Source organism: Petromyzon marinus, chromosome 72, assembly GCF_048934315.1.
Source record: "Petromyzon marinus isolate PM22_M1 ecotype Great Lakes invasive population chromosome 72, UKy_Petmar_22M1.pri1.0, whole genome shotgun sequence".
NCBI lineage: Eukaryota > Metazoa > Chordata > Hyperoartia > Petromyzontiformes > Petromyzontidae > Petromyzon > Petromyzon marinus.
Window position 1 is genome coordinate 166,114 of NC_133738.1, and position 22,780 is coordinate 188,893.

Genomic DNA, 22,780 nt, shown 5'->3' on the forward strand with positions numbered 1-22,780 from the left:
ACACACACACATACACACACACAGACACACACAGACACACACACACACAGACACACACACAGACACACACACAGTGACACACACACACACACACAGACACACACACATACAAACACACAGACACACACAGACAGACACACACAGACAGACACACACACAAACACACAGACACACACACACAGACAGTGACACAGACACACACACAGACACACACACAGACACACACACAGACACACACACACACACAGACACACACACATACAAACACACAGACACACACAGACAGACACACACAGACAGACACACAGACACACACACACAGACAGTGACACAGACACACACAGACACACACAGACACACACAGTGACACACACACAAACACACAGACACAGACACACACACACAGACACACACACACACAGACACACACAGACAGACACACCACACCAGTGTCCGTGAGCGGTAATCCAACTCGGGTGGCCGGGTTCACGGCGCAGCGTAGCGCTGAGCACTACAATACCACTCGACACTCACACAGACACACACAGACACACACACAGATAGACACACAGATAGACACACACACACAGACACACACACAGGTATAGTAGAGGTCTCTCTCCCCATGTGTCTCTCTCTACCACTCAACACTCACACAGACACACACACAGGTATAGTAGAGGTCTCTCTCCCCATGTGTCTCTCTCTACCACTCAACACTCACACAGACACACACACAGGTATAGTAGAGGTCTCTCTCCCCATGTGTCTCTCTCCCCATGTCTCTCCCCGTGTCTCTCTCCCCGTGTCTCTCTCTCTCTCTCCCTGTGTCTCTCTCCCCCCGTGTCTCTCTCTCTCCCCTTGTCTCTCTCTCTCCCCAAGTCTCTCTTTCTCGCTGTGTCTCTCCCCCCGTGTCTCTCTCCCCATGTCTCTCCCCCCGTGTCTCTCTCTCTCCCCGTGTCTCTTCCCATGTCTCTCTCTCTCCCCGTGTCTCTCTCCCCGTGTCTCTCTCTCTCCCCGTGTCTCTCTCTCTCTCCCCGTGTCTCTCTCTCTCCCCGTGTCTCTCTCTCCCCGTGTCTCCCTCACCCCGTTTCTCTCTCCCTGTGTCTCTCTCTCTCCCCGTGTCTGTCTCTCTCTCTCCGTGTCCATGTCTCTCTCTCCCCGTGTCTCTCTCTCCCCGTGTCTCTCTCTCTCCGTGTCTCTCTCTCCCCGTGTCTCTCTCCCCGTGTCTCTCTCTCTCCGTGTCTCTCTGCCTGCATCTCACCGGTTCTGGATGATTCTCTGCACAATGGAGTCGGTCGTTAAATCGTTTCCAGACATCACCACCTGGAAAATTCCCCTGTGCTTTGCCTCCTGGACACATCAACAACATCACCACCACCATCAACATCATCATCATCACCATAATCAACATCATCATCAACACCATCACCACCATCATCATCACCATCATCATCAAACAACATCACCACCACCATCATCATCACCATCATCACCATCATCACCATCACCAACATCATCATCAACACCATCACCACCATCATTATCAACATGAACACCATCATCATCATCACCATCAGCAACACCATCATCATAATCAACACCACCATCATCATAATCAACATCAACACCACCATCATCAACATCACCATCATCATAATCAACATCAACACCACCATCATCAACATCACCACCATCATAATCAACATCAACACCATCACCATCAACATAAACACCATCAACACCATCACCATGAACACCATCATCATCACCATCATCATCACCACCATCATTATCACCATCAACATGAACACCATCAACACCATCACCAAGAACACCATCATCATCATCACCATCAACATGAACAACATCAACACCATCACCAAGAACACCATCATCATCATCACCATCAACATGAACACCATCAACACCACCACCATCATTATCACCATCAACATGAACACCAGAAACACCACCACCATCATTATCACCATCAACATGAACACCAGAAACACCACCACCATCATTATCACCATCAACACCATCAACATGAACACCATCAACACCACCACCATCATTATCACCATCAACACCATCACCATCAACACCATCAACACCAACACCATCATTATCACCATCAACACCATCACCATCATTATCACCATCAACACCATCACCATCAACAAGAACACCATCAACACCAACACCATCATTATCACCATCAACACCATCACCATCAACATGAACACCATCAACACCACGACCATCATTATCACCATCAACATGAACACCATCAACACCATCACCAACATGAACACCATCATTATCACCATCAACACCATCAACATGAACACCATCAACACCACCACCATCATTATCACCATCAACACCATCAACATGAACACCATCAACACCATCAACACCACCACCATCATCATCACCATCAACATGAACACCATCAACACCAACACCATCATTATCACCATCAACACCACCACCATCATTATCACCATCAACATCACCATCATTATCACCATCAACACCATCAACATGAACACCATCAACACCAACACCATCATCATCACCATCAACACCACCACCATCATTATCACCATCAACATCATCACCATCAACACCACCACCATCATTATCACCATCAACACCACCACCATCATTATCACCATCAACACCATCACCATGAACACCACCATGATGATTGTTGTGTGTGGAGCCAGTAGGGACAGGGGGCGTGGCTAACAGGGGGCGTGGCTAATAAGGGGCGTGGCTAACAGGGGGCGTGGCTTGAAGGGGGCTGGAGGCGTGACGCTGTAGCTGACAGAGTAACTTAGATTACTTTGTCACTGTAGCTGAGAGTAACTTTGATTACTTTGTCACTGTAGCTGAGTAACTTAGATTACTTTGTTACTGTAGCTGAGTAACTTAGATTACTTTGTCACTGTAGCTGAGTAACTTAGATTACTTTGTCACTGTAGCTGAGAGAGTAACTTAGATTACTTTGTCATTGTAGCTGAGTAACTTAGATTACTTTGTCTCTGTAGCTGAGTAACTTAGATTACTTTGTCACTGTAGCTGAGTAACTTAGATTACTTTGTCACTGTAGCTGAAAGAGTAACTTAGATTACTTTGTCACTGCAGCTGAGAGAGTAACTTAGATTACTTTGTCACTGTAGCTGAGTTACTTAGATTACTTTGTCACTGTAGCTGAGTTACTTAGATTACTTTGTCACTGTAGCTGAGAGTAACTTAGATTACTTTGTCACTGTAGCTGAGTTACTTAGATTACTTTGTCACAGTAGCTGAGAGTTACTTAATATTACTTTGTCACCATAGCTGAGAGAGTAACTTAGATTACTTTGTCACTGTAGCTGCGTAACTTAGATTACTTTGTCACTGTAGCTGAGTAACTTAGATTACTTTGTCACTGTAGCTGAGAGAGTAACTTAAGATTACTTTGTCACTGTAGCTGAGAGAGTAACTTAGATTACTTTGTCACTGTAGCTGAGAGAGTAACTTAGATTACTTTGTCACTGTAGCTGAGTAACTTAGATTACTTTGTCACTGTAGCTGAGAGAGTAACTTAGATTACTTTGCCACTGTAGCTGAGTAACTTAGATTACTTTGTCACTGTAGCTGAGAGAGTAACTTAGATTACTCTGTCACTGTAGCTGAGTAACTTAGATTACTTTGTCACTGTAGCTGAGAGAGAAACTTAAGATTACTTTGTCACTGTAGCTGAGAGAGTAACTTAGATTACTCTGTCACTGTAGCTGAGTAACTTAGATTACTTTGTCTCTGTAGCTGAGAGTAACTTAGATTTCTTTGTCACTGTAGCTGAGTTACTTAGATTACTTTGTCACTGTAGCTGAGTAACTTAGATTACTTTGTCACTGTAGCTGAGAGTAACTTAGGTTACTGTCACTGTAGCTGAGTAACTTAGATTACTTTGTCTCTGTAGCTGAGAGTAACTTAGATTACTTTGTCACTGTAGCTGAGTTACTTAGATTACTCAGCTACATCATCATCATCATTTGGGTTGGCTGGGGCCGCTGATCTGAAAATAAGTTAACCATCTCACTGAGCTTTGCCCTGATAGGATGGTTGAGTGTTGTACTTTTGTACGTTTGCCAAGGAGGGTGTGGTGAGTGTCTGGGTGAGGTGTGGGTGAGCTTACGCTGTAAGGGTCCATGCCATCCCTGTCGACCATGATCTCCGTGGCTCCATGGCAAACCAGCGATACCTGTGAAAAACACTCACCAACTCACTCAACAACTCACTCACCAACTCACTCACCAACTCACTCACCAACTCACTCAACAACTCACTCACCAACTCACTCAACAACTCACTCGCCAACTCACTGACCAACTCACTGACCAACTCACTGACCAACTCACTCACCAACTCACTCACCAACTCACTCAACAACTCACTCACCAACTCACTAACTCACTCACTCACCAACTCACCAACTCACTCAACAACTCACTCACCAACTCACTCACCAACTCACTGACCAACTCACTCACCAGCTCACTCACCAACTCACTCACCAACTCACTCACCAACTCACTCACCAACACACTGACCAACTTCACTCACCAACTCATTCAACACTCACCAACTCACTCACCAACTCGCTCGCCAACTCACTCGCCAACTCACTCGCCAACTCACCAACACGCTCACCAACTCGCTCACCAGCTCACTCGCCAACTCACCAACTCACTCACCAACACACTCACCAACTCACTCACAAACTCACTCACCAACTCACTCAAACTCACTCACCAACTCACTGACCAACTCACTCACAAACTCACTCACCAACTCACTCACCAACTCATTCACCAACTCACTCGCCAACTCACTCGCCAACACACTCGCCAACTCACTCGCCAACACACTCACCAACTCACTCACCAACACACTCACCAACTCACTCACCAACTCACTCACCAACTCACTCACCAACACAATCACCAACTCACTCACCAACACACTGACCAACTTCACTCACCAACTCATTCAACACTCACCACCTCACTCACCAACTCGCTCACCAACTCACTCGCCAACTCACTCGCCAACTCACCAACACGCTCACCAACTCGCTCGCCAACTCGCTCGCCAACTCACTCGCCAACTCACCAACACACTCACCAACTCACTCACCAACTCACTCACCAACTCACTCACCAACACACTGACCAACTCACTCACCAACTCACCCACCAACTCACCCACCAACTCACTCACCAACTCACTCAACAAATCACCAACACACTCACCAACACCCTCACCAACCCACCCAAACACCCACAAACCCAATTACCAAACCACACATTCCAACCACCCACCCACTCACCCACTCACCCACCAACCCACTCACCCACTCACCCAACCACTCACCCAACCACTCACTCACCCACTCACCCACTCACCAACTCGCTCACCAACTCACTCACCAACACCCTCACCAACCCACCCAAACACCCACAAACCCAATTACCAAACCACACATTCCAACCACCCACCAACCCACCCACCAACCCACTCACCCACCCACTCACCCACCAACCCACTCACCCACTCACCCACCCACTCACCCACCAACCCACTCACCCACTCACCCAACCACTCACTCACCCACTCACCCAACCACTCACTCACCCACTCACCCAACCACTCACTCACCCACTCACCAACTCGCTCACCAACTCACTCACCTACACACTCACCAACCCACCCAAACACCCACAAACCCAATTACCAAACCACACATCCCAACCACCCACCAACCCACCCACCAACCCACTCACCCACCCACTCACCCACCAACCCACTCACCCACTCACCCACCCACTCACCCACCAACCCACTCACCCACTCACCCAACCACTCACTCACCCACTCACCCAACCACTCACTCACCCACTCACCCAACCACTCACTCACCCACTCACCAACTCGCTCACCAACTCACTCACCTACACACTCACCAACCCACCCAAACACCCACAAACCCAATTACCAAACCACACATTCCAACCACCCACCCACTCACCCACTCACCCACCAACCCACTCACCCACTCACTCACCCACTCACCCAACCACTCACTCACCCACTCACCCAACCACTCACTCACCCACTCACCAACTCGCTCACCAACTCACTCACCAACACCCTCACCAACCCACCCAAACACCCACAAACCCAATTACCAAACCACACATTCCAACCACCCACCCACCCACTCACCCACCCACCCACTCACCCACCAACCCACCCACCCACCAACCCACCCACCCACCCACTCACCCATCTCCCCACCCACCCACTCACCAACCCACCCACCCACTCACCAACCCACCCACTCACCCACCAACCCACTCACCAACCCACCCATCTCCTCACCCACCCAACCGCTTGACCCCGTGACCCCTCACCTGGAAGTGGTCAAGGAGGTCGGAGGTGACGGAGTATGGAGCGCCGATCACAACCTCGGAGACAAACTGGGGACACGCGGGGACACACGGAGACACACGGAGACACGCGGGGTGAGACACAGACACGGAGACACACAGAGACATGTGGGTGAGACACACGGAGACACGCGGGGTGAGACACAGAGACGGAGACACAGAGACATGTGGGTGAGACAGACACGGAGACACGCAGAGACATGTGGGTGAGACACACGGAGACACGGAGACACGCGGGGTGAGACACAGACACGGAGACACGCAGAGACATGTAGGGTGAAACACACGGAGACACGCAGAGACACACGGAGACACAGACACGGAGACACGCGGGGTGAGACACAGACACACGGAGACACGCAGAGACACACGGGGTGAGACAAAGACACGGAGACACAGACACGGAGACACAGAGACATGTGGGTGAGACAGACACTGAGACACAGACACGGAGACACAGAGACATGTGGGTGAGACACAGACACGGAGACACAGACACGGAGACACAGAGACATGTGGGTGAGACACACGGAGACACGCAGAGACACACGGAGACACGGAGGACACGCGGGGTGAGACACAGACACGGAGACACAGAGACATGTGGGTGAGACACACGGAGACACAGACACGGAGACATGTGGGGTGAGACATGGAGACACGGAGACATGTGGGGTGAGACACGGAGGCACGCAGAGACACACGGAGACACAGAGACACGCGGGGTGAGACACAGACACGGAGACACAGACACGGAGACATGTGGGGTGAGACACGGAGACATGTGGGGTGAGACACGGAGACATGTGGGGTGAGACACGGAGACACAGACACGGAGACATGTGGGGTGAGACACGGAGACATGTGGGGTGAGACACGGAGACATGTGGGGTGAGACACGGAGACACAGACACGGAGACATGTGGGGTGAGACACGGAGACATGTGGGGTGAGACACGGAGACACGCAGAGACACACGGAGACATGTGGGGTGAGACACGGAGACAGACACGGAGACATGTGGGGTGAGACACGCAGAGACACACGGAGACACAGACACGGAGACATGTGGGGTGAGACACGCAGAGACACACGGAGACACAGACACGGAGACATGTGGGGTGAGACACGCAGAGACACACGGAGATACAGACACGGAGACAAGTGGGGTGAGACACGCAGAGACACACGGAGACACAGACACGGAGACAAGTGGGGTGAGACACGGAGACACAGACACGGAGACATGTGGGGTGAGACACGCAGAGACACACGGAGACAAGTGGGGTGAGACACGGAGACATGTGGGGTGAGACACGGAGACACGGAGACATGTGGGGTGAGACACGGAGACACGTGGGGTGAGACACGGAGACACGTGGGGTGAGACACGGAGACATGTGGGTGAGACACGGAGACACGTGGGGTGAGACACGGAGACATTTAGGGTGAGACACGGAGTTAAGTGGGGTGAGACACGGAGACAAGTGGGGTGAGACATGGAGACACGGAGACATGTGGGGTGAGACACGGAGACACGTGGGGTGAGACACAGAGACATGTGGGGTGAGACACGGAGACATGTGGGGTGAGACACGGAGACACGGAGACACGTGGGGTGAGACACGGAGACATGTGGGGTGAGACACGGAGACACGTGGGGTGAGACACAGAGACATGTGGGGTGAGACACGGAGACATGTGGGGTGAGACACGGAGACACGGAGACACGTGGGGTGAGACACGGAGACATGTGGGGTGAGACACGGAGACACGTGGGGTGAGACACGGAGACAAGTGGGGTGAGACACGGAGACACGTGGGGTGAGACACGGAGACAAGTGGGGTGAGACACGGAGACAAGTGGGGTGAGACACGGAGACATGTGGGGTGAGACACGGAGACACGTGGGGTGAGACACGGAGACACGGAGACAAGTGGGGTGAGACACGGAGACAAGTGGGGTGAGACACGGAGACAGGGAGACATGTGGGGTGAGACACGGAGACACGTGGGGTGAGACACGGAGACACGTGGGGTGAGACACGGAGACACGTGGGGTGAGACACGGAGACACGTGGGGTGAGACACGGAGACAAGTGGGGTGAGACACGGAGACAAGTGGGGTGAGACACGGAGACACGTGGGGTGAGACACGGAGACATGTGGGGTGAGACACGGAGACACGTGGGGTGAGACACGGAGACACGTGGGGTGAGACACGGAGACACGTGGGGTGAGACACGGAGACACGTGGGGTGAGACACGGAGACAAGTGGGGTGAGACACGGAGACACGTGGGGTGAGACACGGAGACACGTGGGGTGAGACACGGAGACAAGTGGGGTGAGACACGGAGACACGTGGGGTGAGACACGGAGACATGTGGGGTGAGACACGGAGACACGTGGGGTGAGACACGGAGACAAGTGGGGTGAGACACGGAGACACGTGGGGTGAGACACGGAGACACGTGGGGTGAGACACGGAGACAAGTGGGGTGAGACACGGAGACACGTGGGGTGAGACACGGAGACATGTGGGGTGAGACACGGAGACACGTGGGGTGAGACACGGAGACACGTGGGGTGAGACACGGAGACACGTGGGGTGAGACACGGAGACAAGTGGGGTGAGACACGGAGACACGTGGGGTGAGACACGGAGACACGTGGGGTGAGACACGGAGACAAGTGGGGTGAGACACGGAGACACGTGGGGTGAGACACGGAGACACGTGGGGTGAGACACGGAGACAAGTGGGGTGAGACACGGAGACACGTGGGGTGAGACACGGAGACAAGTGGGGTGAGACACGGAGACACGTGGGGTGAGACACGGAGACAAGTGGGGTGAGACACGGAGACACGTGGGGTGAGACACGGAGACACGTGGGGTGAGACACGGAGACATGTGGGTGAGACACGGAGACACGTGGGGTGAGACACGGAGACATGTGGGTGAGACACGGAGACACGTGGGGTGAGACACGGAGACATGTGGGTGAGACACGGAGACACGTGGGGTGAGACACGGAGACATGTGGGTGAGACACGGAGACACGTGGGGTGAGACACGGAGACACGGAGACACGTGGGGTGAGACACGGAGACAAGTGGGGTGAGACACGGAGACACGTGGGGTGAGACACGGAGACACGTGGGGTGAGACACGGAGACACGTGGGGTGAGACACGGAGACATGTGGGGTGAGACACGGAGACACGTGGGGTGAGACACGGAGACAAGTGGGGTGAGACACGGAGACACGTGGGGTGAGACACGGAGACACGTGGGGTGAGACACGGAGACATGTGGGGTGAGACACGGAGACACGTGGGGTGATACACGGAGACAAGTGGGGTGAGACACGGAGACACGTGGGGTGAGACACGGAGACACGTGGGGTGAGACACGGAGACACGTGGGGTGAGACACGGAGACACGTGGGGTGAGACACGGAGACATGTAGGTGAGACACGGAGACACGTGGGGTGAGACACGGAGACATGTGGGGTGAGACACGGAGACACGTGGGGTGAGACACGGAGACATGTGGGGTGAGACACGGAGACACGTGGGGTGAGACACGGAGACATGTGGGGTGAGACACGGAGACACGTGGGGTGAGACACGGAGACACGTGGGGTGAGACACGGAGACACGTGGGGTGAGACACGGAGACACGTGGGGTGAGACACGGAGACATGTAGGTGAGACACGGAGACATGTGGGGTGAGACACGGAGACATGTGGGTGAGACACGGAGACACGTGGGGTGAGACACGGAGACATGTGGGGTGAGACACGGAGACACGTGGGGTGAGACACGGAGACATGTGGGGTGAGACACGGAGACACGTGGGGTGAGACACGGAGACACGTGGGGTGAGACACGGAGACAAGTGGGGTGAGACACGGAGACACGTGGGGTGAGACACGGAGACATGTGGGTGAGACACGGAGACACGTGGGGTGAGACACGGAGACATGTGGGTGAGACACGGAGACACGTGGGGTGAGACACGGAGACAAGTGGGGTGAGACACGGAGACACGTGGGGTGAGACACGGAGACACGTGGGGTGAGACACGGAGACACGTGGGGTGAGACACGGAGACAAGTGGGGTGAGACACGGAGACACGTGGGGTGAGACACGGAGACACGGAGACATGTGGGGTGAGACACGGAGACACGTGGGGTGAGACACGGAGACACGTGGGGTGAGACACGGAGACACGGAGACATGTGGGGTGAGACACGGAGACAGGCAGAGTGTTTTGCCCTGTTTCTTCACCTGAGGACGGCTGCTTGTGTTGTGGCCGAAACGTCGTGAGAATTTTATTCCATTTTGTTTAATTCTTATTATTTTATTATTTCCCTTCTACGTGACTCTACCGAAAGATGCAGAGAGTGGTTGGGTGAGTGAGCGAGGGGTGAGTTAGTGGGTGAGTGGGTGGGTGACTTAGTGGGTGGGTGAGTGGGTGGGTGACTTAGTGGGTGGGTGAGTGGGTGAGTGAGTGACTGAGTGAGTGAGTGGCGTGAGTGGTTGAGTTGTTGAGGGGTGAGTGGGCCAGTGGGTGAGTGAGGGGTAAGTGAGTGAGTGGATGAGTGAGGGGTGAGTGAGTGAGGGATGGGTGAGGGGTGAGTGAGTGGTTGATTGAGTGAGGGGTGGGTGATTGAGGGGTGAGTGATTGAGGGGTGAGTGAGCGGTTGAGTGAGGGGTGAGTGAGGGGTGAGTGATGGCTGAGTGAGTGGTTGAGTGAGGGGTGAGTGAGTGGTTGAGTGAGGGGTGAGTGAGTGAGTGGGTGAGTGAGTGGGTGAGTGAGGGGTGAGTGAGTGGGTGAGTGAGGGGTGAGTGGGTGAGGGATGGGTGAGGGGTGAGTGAGTGAGGGGTGAGTGAGTGATCGGTAAGTGGGTGGTTGAGTGAGTGAGGGGTGAGTGAGGGGTGAGTGAGTGACTGAGTGAGTGAGTGGTTGAGTTGTTGAGGGGTGAGTGGGTGAGTGGGTGGGTGAGTGGGTGAGTGAGTGGGTGAGTGAGGGGTGAGTGAGTGAGGGGTGAGTGAGGGGTGAGTGAGTGAGGGGTGAGTGATTGAGGGGTGAGTGATTGAGGGGTGAGTGAGCGGTTGAGTGAGGGGTGAGTGAGGGGTGAGTGATGGCTGAGTGAGTGGTTGAGTGAGGGGTGAGTGAGTGGTTGAGTGAGGGGTGAGTGAGTGAGTGGGTGAGTGAGTGGGTGAGTGAGGGGTGAGTGAGTGGGTGAGTGAGGGGTGAGTGGGTGAAGGATGGGTGAGAAGTGAGTGAGTGAGGGGTGAGTGAGTGATGGGTAAGTGGGTGGTTGAGTGAGTGAGGGGTGAGTGAGGGGTGAGTGAGTGACTGAGTGAGTGAGTGGTTGAGTTGTTGAGGGGTGAGTGGGTGAGTGGGTGGGTGAGTGGGTGAGTGAGTGGGTGAGTGAGGGGTGAGTGAGTGAGGGGTGAGTGAGTGAGGGGTGAGTGAGTGAGGGGTGAGTGAGTGAGGGGTGAGTGAGTGAGGGGTGAGTGAGTGAGGGGTGAGTGAGGGGTGAGTGAGTGAGGGGTGAGTGAGGGGTGAGTGAGTGAGGGGTGAGTGAGGGGTGAGTGAGGGGTGAGTGAGGGGTGAGTGAGTGAGTGAGGGGTGAGTGAGGGGTGAGTGAGGGGTGAGTGAGGGGTGAGTGAGGGGTGAGTGAGTGGTGAGTGAGGGGTGAGTGAGGGGTGAGTGAGGGGTGAGTGAGTGAGTGAGGGGTGAGTGAGTGAGGGGTGAGTGAGTGAGGGGTGAGTGAGGGGTGAGTGAGTGAGGGGTGAGTGAGTGGTGAGTGAGGGGTGAGTGAGTGAGTGGTGAGTGAGTGGTGAGTGAGTGGTGAGTGAGTGGTGAGTGAGGGGTGAGTGAGTGGTGAGTGAGGGGTGAGTGAGTGAGTGGTGAGTGAGTGAGTGGTGAGTGAGTGGTGAGTGAGTGGTGAGTGAGGGGTGAGTGAGTGGTGAGTGAGTGGTGAGTGAGTGAGCCACTCACCTTACAGGCCAACACACTGAGTGTGCGTTCGTGAATATTCATGATGGGGTAATTCTTCCCCTTGTAGCGATTTACCTCCTACACACATCACCAACATCATCACCATGATCACCATCACCACCATTACCAACATCACCATCACTAACATCACCATCACCAACATCATCACCATGATCACCATCACCACCATTACCAACATCACCATCACTAACATCACCAACATCATCACCATGATCACCATCACCACCACCACCACCATCATCACCATGATCTCCATCACCACCACCATCACCACCACCACCATCACCACCATCACCACCATCACCACCACCATCACCACCATCACCACCACCACCACCATGCATGTGCCAGGCCAGGTGGGGATGATGATGACGACGAGGTGGATGACGAGGTGGATGACGAGGTGGATGACGAGGTGGATGACGAGGTGGATGATGATGACGAGGTGGATGACGACGAGGTGGATGACGAGGTGGATGACAACAAGGTGGATGACGAGGTGGATGATGACGAGGTGGATGACGACGTGGATGATGACGAGGTGGATGATGATGACGAGGTGGATGATGACGAGGTGGATGATGACGAGGTGGATGATGATGACGAGGTGGATGATGACGAGGTGGATGATGATGACGAGGTGGATGATGATGACGAGGTGGATGACGACGAGGTGGATGATGACGAGGTGGATGATGAAGAGGTGGATGACGACGAGGTGGATGACGACGAGGTGGATGACGACGAGGTGTATGATGACGAGGTGGATGACGACGAGGTGGATGATGACGAGGTGGATGACGACGAGGTGGATGATGACGAGGTGGATGATGAAGAGGTGGATGACGACGAGGTGGATGACGAGGTGGATGACAACAAGGTGGATGACGAGGTGGATGATGACGAGGTGGATGATGACGAGGTGGATGATGACGAGGTGGATGATGAAGAGGTGGATGACGACGAGGTGGATGACGACGAGGTGGATGATGATGAGGTGGATGATGACGAGGTGGATGATGACGAGGTGGATGATGACGAGGTGGATGATGACGAGGTGGATGATGATGAAGAGGTGGATGACGACGAGGTGGATGACGACGAGGTGGATGATGATGAGGTGGATGATGACGAGGTGGATGATGACGAGGTGGATGATGACGAGGTGGATGATGACGAGGTGGATGATGATGAAGAGGTGGATGACGACGAGGTGGATGACGACGAGGTGGATGATGACGAGGTGGATGACGACGAGGTGGATGATGATGAAGAGGTGGATGACGACGAGGTGGATGACGACGAGGTGGATGATGATGATGACGAGGTGGATGATGATGACGAGGTGGATGATGACGACGAGGTGGATGATGACGACGAGGTGGATGACGACGGGGTGGATGATGATGACGAGGTGGATGATGACGAGGTGGATGATGATGAAGAGGTGGATGACGACGAGGTGGATGACGACGAGGTGGATGATGATGATGACGAGGTGGATGATGATGACGAGGTGGATGATGACGACGAGGTGGATGATGACGACGAGGTGGATGACGACGGGGTGGATGATGACGACGAGGTGGATGACGACGGGGTGGATGATGATGACGAGGTGGATGATGACGAGGTGGATGATGACGAGGTGGATGATGATGACGAGGTGGATGATGATGATGACGAGGTGGATGAGGTCACCTGGTCAAAGTGGAGGCCCACAATGATGTAGGGATCCGATCGCAGGGCGTGGACCTTGTCCAGGAAGTCCAAATGTCCCACGTCTACAGCATCATTGTCAAGGTCTCAACATCATCAACATCATCATCACTATCATCATCATCACTATCAACATCACCATCATTATCATCACCATCATCATCATCACTATCATCATCATCACTATCATCATCATCACCATCACCGCCATCACCGCCATCACCACCATCGTCGTCAAGGTCTCAACATCATCATCATCACTATCAACATCACCATCATCATCACTATCATCATCATCACTATCATCATCATCACTATCATCATCACCATCACTATCACCATGACCACCATCACTATCACCACCATCACTATGACCATCACCACCATCACTATCACCATCACCACCATCACTATGACCATCACCACCATCACTATCACCATCATCACCATCACTATGACCACCACCACTATCACCATCACTATAACCATCACCACCATCACTATAACCATCATCACCATCACTATGACCACCATCACTATCACCATCACTATCACCATCACTATGACCACCATCACCATCCCTATGACCACCACCATCACTATCACCATCACTATCACCATCACCACCATCACTATCACCATCATCACCATCACTATGACCACCATCACCACCATCACTATAACCATCATCACCATCACTATCACCATCACTATGACCACCATCACTATCACCATCACCACCATCACTATGACCATCACCACCATCACTATGACCATCATCACCATCACTATCACCATCATCACCATCACTATGACCATCATCACCATCACTATCATCACCATCACTATGACCACCATGACTATGACCATCATCACCATCACTATGACCATCACCACCATCACTATCACCATCACCACCATCACTATGACCATCACCACCATCACTATGACCATCACCACCATCACTATGACCATCACTATGACCATCACTATCACCATCACTATCACCATCACTATGACCACCATCATCATCACTATCACCATCATCACCATCACTATAACCATCACCACCATCACTATAACCATCATCACCATCACTATGACCACCATCACTATAACCATCACCACCATCATCACCATCACCACCATCACCATCACTATGACCATCACCATCACTATCACCATGACCACCATCACTATGACCATCATCACCATCACTATCACCATCATCACCATCACTATGACCATCACCATGACTATGACCATCATCACCATCACTATGACCATCATCACTATCACCATCACCACCATCACTATGACCATCACCACCATCACCACCATCACCACCATCACCACCATCATCACCACCATCACCATCACTATGACCATCACCACCATCACCACCATCACTATCACCATCATCACCACCATCACTATGACCATCACCACCATCACCACCATCATCACCATCACCACCATCACTATGACCATCACCATGACTATGACCATCATCACCATCACTATAACCATTGTCGTCATCGTCATCATCATTGTATGGTGGTGGTGAGCGTGGTGGTGAGCGTGGTGGTGAGCGTGGTGGTGAGCGTGGTGGTAGTGGTGAGCGTGGGGGAGGTGGTGGTGGTGAGCGTGGTGGAGGTGGTGGTGGTGAGTGTGGTGGTGGTGAGCGTGGTGGAGGTGGTGGTGGTGAGTGTGGTGGTGGTGGTGAGCGTGGTGGTGAGCGTGGTGGTGGTGGTGAGCGTGTTGGAGGTGGTGGTGGTGAGCGTGGTGGAGGTGGTGGTGGTGAGCGTGGTGGAGGTGGTGGTGGTGAGTGTGGTGGTGGTGGTGAGCGTGGTGGAGGTGGTGGTGAGCGTGGTGGTGGTGGTGAGCGTGGTGGTGAGTGTGGTGGAGGTGGTGGTGAGCGTGTTGGAGGTGGTGGTGGTGAGCGTGGTGGAGGTGGTGGTGGTGAGCGTGGTGGTGGTGGTGAGCGTGGTGGTGAGTGTGGTGGAGGTGGTGGTGAGCGTGTTGGAGGTGGTGGTGGTGAGCGTGTTGGAGGTGGTGGTGAGCGTGTTAGAGGTGGTGGTGGTGAGCGTGGTGGTGGTGGTGGTGAGCGTGGTAGTGAGCGTGGTGAGCGTGGTAGTGAGCGTGGTAGTGAGCGTGGTAGTGAGCGTGGTCGTGGTGAGCGTGGTGAGCGTGGTGGTGAGCATGGTGAGCGTGGTGGTGAGCGTGGTGAGCGTGGTGGTGGTGGTGAGCGTGGTAGTGAGCGTGGTAGTGAGCGTGGTGGTGAGCGTGGTGGTGAGCATGGTGAGCGTGGTGGTGAGTGTGGTAGTGAGCGTGGTAGTGAGCGTGGTGGTGGTAGTGAGCGTGGTGGTGGTGAGCGTGGTGGTGAGCGTGGTGAGCGTGGTGGTGAGGATACGGAACAGATCGAAGGCTCCGGCCACGTAGATGATCTGGTGGTGAGGGCCGGGTTCAACCCCAGAGGAGAATTGAGAGACGCGCAGAGAAGTCTGCAGGAGACGAGATGCCCCATCCCACGGGGACAGAGACACGCCCTGCGGAGACACGGGGAGACACACACAGGGAGACACACAGTGAGACACGGGGAGACACACACAGGGAGACACGGGGAGACACACAGTGAGACACGGGGAGACACGGGGAGACACGGGGAGACACGGGGAGACACGGGGAGACACACACGGGGAGACACGGGGAGACACGGGGAGACACACACGGGGAGACACACACAGGGAGACACGGGGAGACACACACGGGGAGACATACACAGACACACGGGGAGACACACAGTGAGACACTGGGAGACACACACGGGGAGACACACACAGTGAGACACGGGGAGACACACACAGGGAGACACGGGGAGACACACACGGGGAGACACACAGTGAGACACGGGGAGACACACACGGGGAGACACGGGGAGACACACACAGGGAGACACACGGGGAGACACGGGGAGACACACACAGGGAGACACACGGGGAGACACGGGGAGACACACACAGGGAGACACACGGGGAGACACGGGGAGACACGGTGAGACACGGTGAGACACACACAGTGAGACACGGGGAGACACACGGGGAGACACGGGGAGACACACACAGGGAGACACACGGGGAGACACGGGGAGACACACACAGGGAGACACACGGGGAGACACGGGGAGACACACACAGGGAGACACACGGGGAGACACGGGGAGACACGGTGAGACACGGTGAGACACACACAGTGAGACACGGGGAGACACACGGGGAGACACGGGGAGACACACACAGGGAGACACACGGGGAGACACGGGGAGACACACACAGTGAGACACACACGGTGAGACACGGTGAGACACACACAGTGAGACACGGGGAGACACACACACAGTGAGACACACACAGTGAGACACACACAGTGAGACACACACAGTGAGACACACACAGTGAGACACACACACAGTGAGACACACACAGTGAGACACACACAGTGAGACACACACAGTGAGACACACACAGTGAGACACACACACAGTGAGACACACACACAGTGAGACACACACAGTGAGACACACACAGTGAGACACACACAGTGAGACACACACACAGTGAGACACACACACAGTGAGACACACACACAGTGAGACACACACAGTGAGACACACACACAGTGAGACACACACAGTGAGACACACACAGTGAGACACACACAGTGAGACACACAGTGAGACACACACAGTGAGACACACACGGTGAGACACACACAGTGAGACACACACAGTGAGACACACAGTGAGACACACAGTGAGACACACACGGTGAGACACACAGTGAGACACACACAGTGAGACACACACAGTGAGACACACACAGTGAGACACACACAGTGAGACACACACAGTGAGACACACACAGTGAGACACACACAGGGAGACACACACAGTGAGACACACACAGGGAGACACACACAGGGAGACACACACAGTGAGACACACACAGGGAGACACACACAGTGAGACACACACAGTGAGACACACACAGTGAGACACACACAGGGAGACACACACAGGGAGACACACACAGGGAGACACAGTGAGACACACACAGGGAGACACACACAGGGAGACACACACAGGGAGACACACACAGGGAGACACACACAGTGAGACACACACACAGGGAGACACACACAGGGAGACACACACAGTGAGACACACACAGGGAGACACACAGTGAGACACACACAGTGAGACACACACAGTGAGACACACAGTGAGACACACACAGTGAGACACACACAGTGAGACACACACAGTGAGACACACACAGTGAGACACACACAGTGAGACACACACAGTGAGACACACACAGGGAGACACACACAGGGAGACACACAGTGAGACACACACAGTGAGACACACAGTGAGACACACACAGTGAGACACACACAGTGAGACACACACAGTGAGACACACACAGTGAGACACACACAGTGAGACACACACAGTGAGACACACACAGGGAGACACACACAGTGAGACACGGTGAGACACACACAGTGAGACACACACAGGGAGACACACACAGTGAGACACACACAGTGAGACACACACAGGGAGACACACACAGGGAGACACACACAGTGAGACACACAGTGAGACACACACAGTGAGACACACACAGGGAGACACACACAGTGAGACACACACAGTGAGACACACACAGTGAGACACACACACAGTGAGACACACACAGTGAGACACACACAGTGAGACACACACAGGGAGACACACACAGTGAGACACACAGTGAGACACACACAGTGAGACACACACAGTGAGACACACACAGTGAGACACACACAGTGAGACACACACAGTGAGACACACACACAGTGAGACACACACAGTGAGACACACACACAGTGAGACACACACACAGTGAGACACACACAGTGAGACACACACAGTGAGACACACACAGTGAGACACACACAGTGAGACACACACAGTGAGACACACACACAGTGAGACACACACACAGTGAGACACACACAGTGAGACACACACAGTGCGACACACACAGTGAGACACACACAGTGAGACACACACAGTGAGACACACACAGTGAGACACACACAGTGAGACACACACAGTGAGACACAGTGAGACACACACAGTGAGACACGGTGAGACACACACAGTGAGACACACACAGTGAGACACACACACAGTGAGACACACACACACAGTGAGACACAGTGAGACACACACAGTGAGACACACACAGTGAGACACACACAGTGAGACACACACGGGGAGACACACACAGTGAGACACACACAGGGAGACACGGGGAGACACACACAGTGAGACACACACAGTGAGACACACACACAGTGAGACACACACAGTGAGACACACACAGTGAGACACACACAGTGAGACACACACAGTGAGACACACACACAGTGAGACACACACAGAGAGACACACACAGTGACACACACAGGGAGACACACACACAGGGAGACACACACAGTGAGACACACACAGTGAGACACACACAGTGAGACACACACAGTGAGACACACACAGTGAGACACACACAGTGAGACACACACAGTGAGACACACACACAGTGAGACACACACAGTGAGACACACACACAGTGAGACACACACAGTGAGACACACACAGTGACACACACACAGTGAGACACACAGTGAGACACACACACACAGTGAGACACACACAGGGAGACACACACAGTGAGACACACACAGTGAGACACACACAGTGAGACACACACAGTGAGACACACACAGTGAGACACACACACAGTGAGACACACACAGTGAGACACACACAGTGAGACACACACAGTGAGACACACACAGGGAGACACACACGGTGAGACACACACAGTGAGACACAGTGAGACACACACAGTGAGACAAACACAGTGAGATACACACGGTGAGACACACACAGTGAGACACACACAGTGAGACACACACACAGTGAGACACACACACAGTGAGACACACACAGTGAGACACACACACAGTGAGACACACACACAGTGAGACACACACACAGTGAGACACACACAGTGAGACACACACACAGTGAGACACACACACACAGTGAGACACACACAGTGAGACACGGGGAGACACACACAGGGAGACACGGGGAGACACACACGGGGAGACATACACAGACACACGGGGAGACACACACAGACACACGGGGAGACACACACGGGGAGACACGGGGAGACACACACAGGGAGACACGGGGAGACACACACAGGGAGACACACACGGTGAGACACGGTGAGACACACACAGTGAGACACGGGGAGACACGGTGAGACACGGTGAGACACACACAGTGAGACACGGGGAGACACACGGGGAGACACGGGGAGACACACACAGGGAGACACACACGGTGAGACACGGTGAGACACACACAGTGAGACACGGGGAGACACACACACAGTGAGACACACACAGTGAGACACACACAGTGAGACACACACAGTGAGACACACACAGTGAGACACACACACAGTGAGACACACACAGTGAGACACACACAGTGAGACACACACAGTGAGACACACACAGTGAGACACACACACAGTGAGACACACACAGTGAGACACACACAGTGAGACACACACAGTGAGACACACACACAGTGAGACACACACACAGTGAGACACACACACAGTGAGACACACACACAGTGAGACACACACACAGTGAGACACACACAGTGAGACACACACAGTGAGACACACACAGTGAGACACACAGTGAGACACACACAGTGAGACACACACGGTGAGACACACACAGTGAGACACACACAGTGAGACACACAGTGAGACACACACAGTGAGACACACACGGTGAGACACACAGTGAGACACACACAGTGAGACACACACAGTGAGACACACACAGTGAGACACACACAGTGAGACACACACAGTGAGACACACACAGGGAGACACACACAGTGAGACACACACAGGGAGACACACACAGGGAGACACACACAGTGAGACACACACAGTGAGACACACACAGTGAGACACACACAGGGAGACACACACAGGGAGACACACACAGGGAGACACAGTGAGACACACACAGGGAGACACACACAGGGAGACACACACAGGGAGACACACACAGGGAGACACACACAGTGAGACACACACACAGGGAGACACACACAGGGAGACACACAGTGAGACACACACAGTGAGACACACAGTGAGACACACACAGTGAGACACACACAGTGAGACACACACAGTGAGACACACACAGTGAGACACACACAGTGAGACACACACAGGGAGACACACACAGGGAGACACACAGTGAGACACACACAGTGAGACACACAGTGAGACACACACAGTGAGACACACACAGTGAGACACACACAGTGAGACACACACAGTGAGACACACACAGGGAGACACACACAGTGAGACACGGTGAGACACACACAGTGAGACACACACAGGGAGACACACACAGTGAGACACACACAGTGAGACACACACAGTGAGACACACACAGGGAGACACACACAGGGAGACACACACAGTGAGACACACACAGTGAGACACACAGTGAGACACACACAGTGAGACACACACAGGGAGACACACACAGTGAGACACACACAGTGAGACACACACAGTGAGACACACACACAGTGAGACACACACAGTGAGACACACACAGTGAGACACACACAGGGAGACACACACAGTGAGACACACAGTGAGACACACACAGTGAGACACACACAGTGAGACACACACAGTGAGACACACACAGTGAGACACACACAGTGAGACACACACAGTGAGACACACACACAGTGAGACACACACAGTGAGACACACACACAGTGAGACACACACACAGTGAGACACACACAGTGAGACACACACAGTGAGACACACACAGTGAGACACACACAGTGAGACACACACAGTGAGACACACACACAGTGAGACACACACAGTGAGACACACACAGTGCGACACACACAGTGAGACACACACAGTGAGACACACACAGTGAGACACACACAGTGAGACACACACAGTGAGACACACACAGTGAGACACACACAGTGAGACACACACAGTGAGACACAGTGAGACACACACAGTGAGACACGGTGAGACACACACAGTGAGACACACACAGTGAGACACACACACAGTGAGACACACACACACAGTGAGACACAGTGAGACACACACAGTGAGACACACACAGTGAGACACACACAGTGAGACACACACGGGGAGACACACACAGTGAGACACACACAGGGAGACACGGGGAGACACACACAGTGAGACACACACAGTGAGACACACACACAGTGAGACACACACAGTGAGACACACACAGTGAGACACACACAGTGAGACACACACAGTGAGACACACACACAGT

The 22,780-nt window shown here is 53.5% G+C and overlaps 1 protein-coding gene across 1 annotated transcript in view; it reads right to left on the bottom strand.

The window, feature by feature from the left end:
* PCYT2 (phosphate cytidylyltransferase 2, ethanolamine) overlaps positions 1 to 22,780 on the bottom strand; it is a 45,931-nt gene that overhangs the window by 7,014 nt on the left and 16,137 nt on the right. The window contains exons 7-12 of the mRNA XM_076055623.1: positions 16,680 to 16,815; positions 14,249 to 14,331; positions 12,527 to 12,604; positions 6,471 to 6,536; positions 4,193 to 4,258; positions 1,265 to 1,353 (exon numbers count right to left, since the gene is read on the bottom strand). Coding sequence (XP_075911738.1) covers positions 1,265 to 1,353; positions 4,193 to 4,258; positions 6,471 to 6,536; positions 12,527 to 12,604; positions 14,249 to 14,331; positions 16,680 to 16,815 — 518 coding nt within the window. The remainder of the gene's footprint in view (positions 1 to 1,264; positions 1,354 to 4,192; positions 4,259 to 6,470; positions 6,537 to 12,526; positions 12,605 to 14,248; positions 14,332 to 16,679; positions 16,816 to 22,780) is intronic.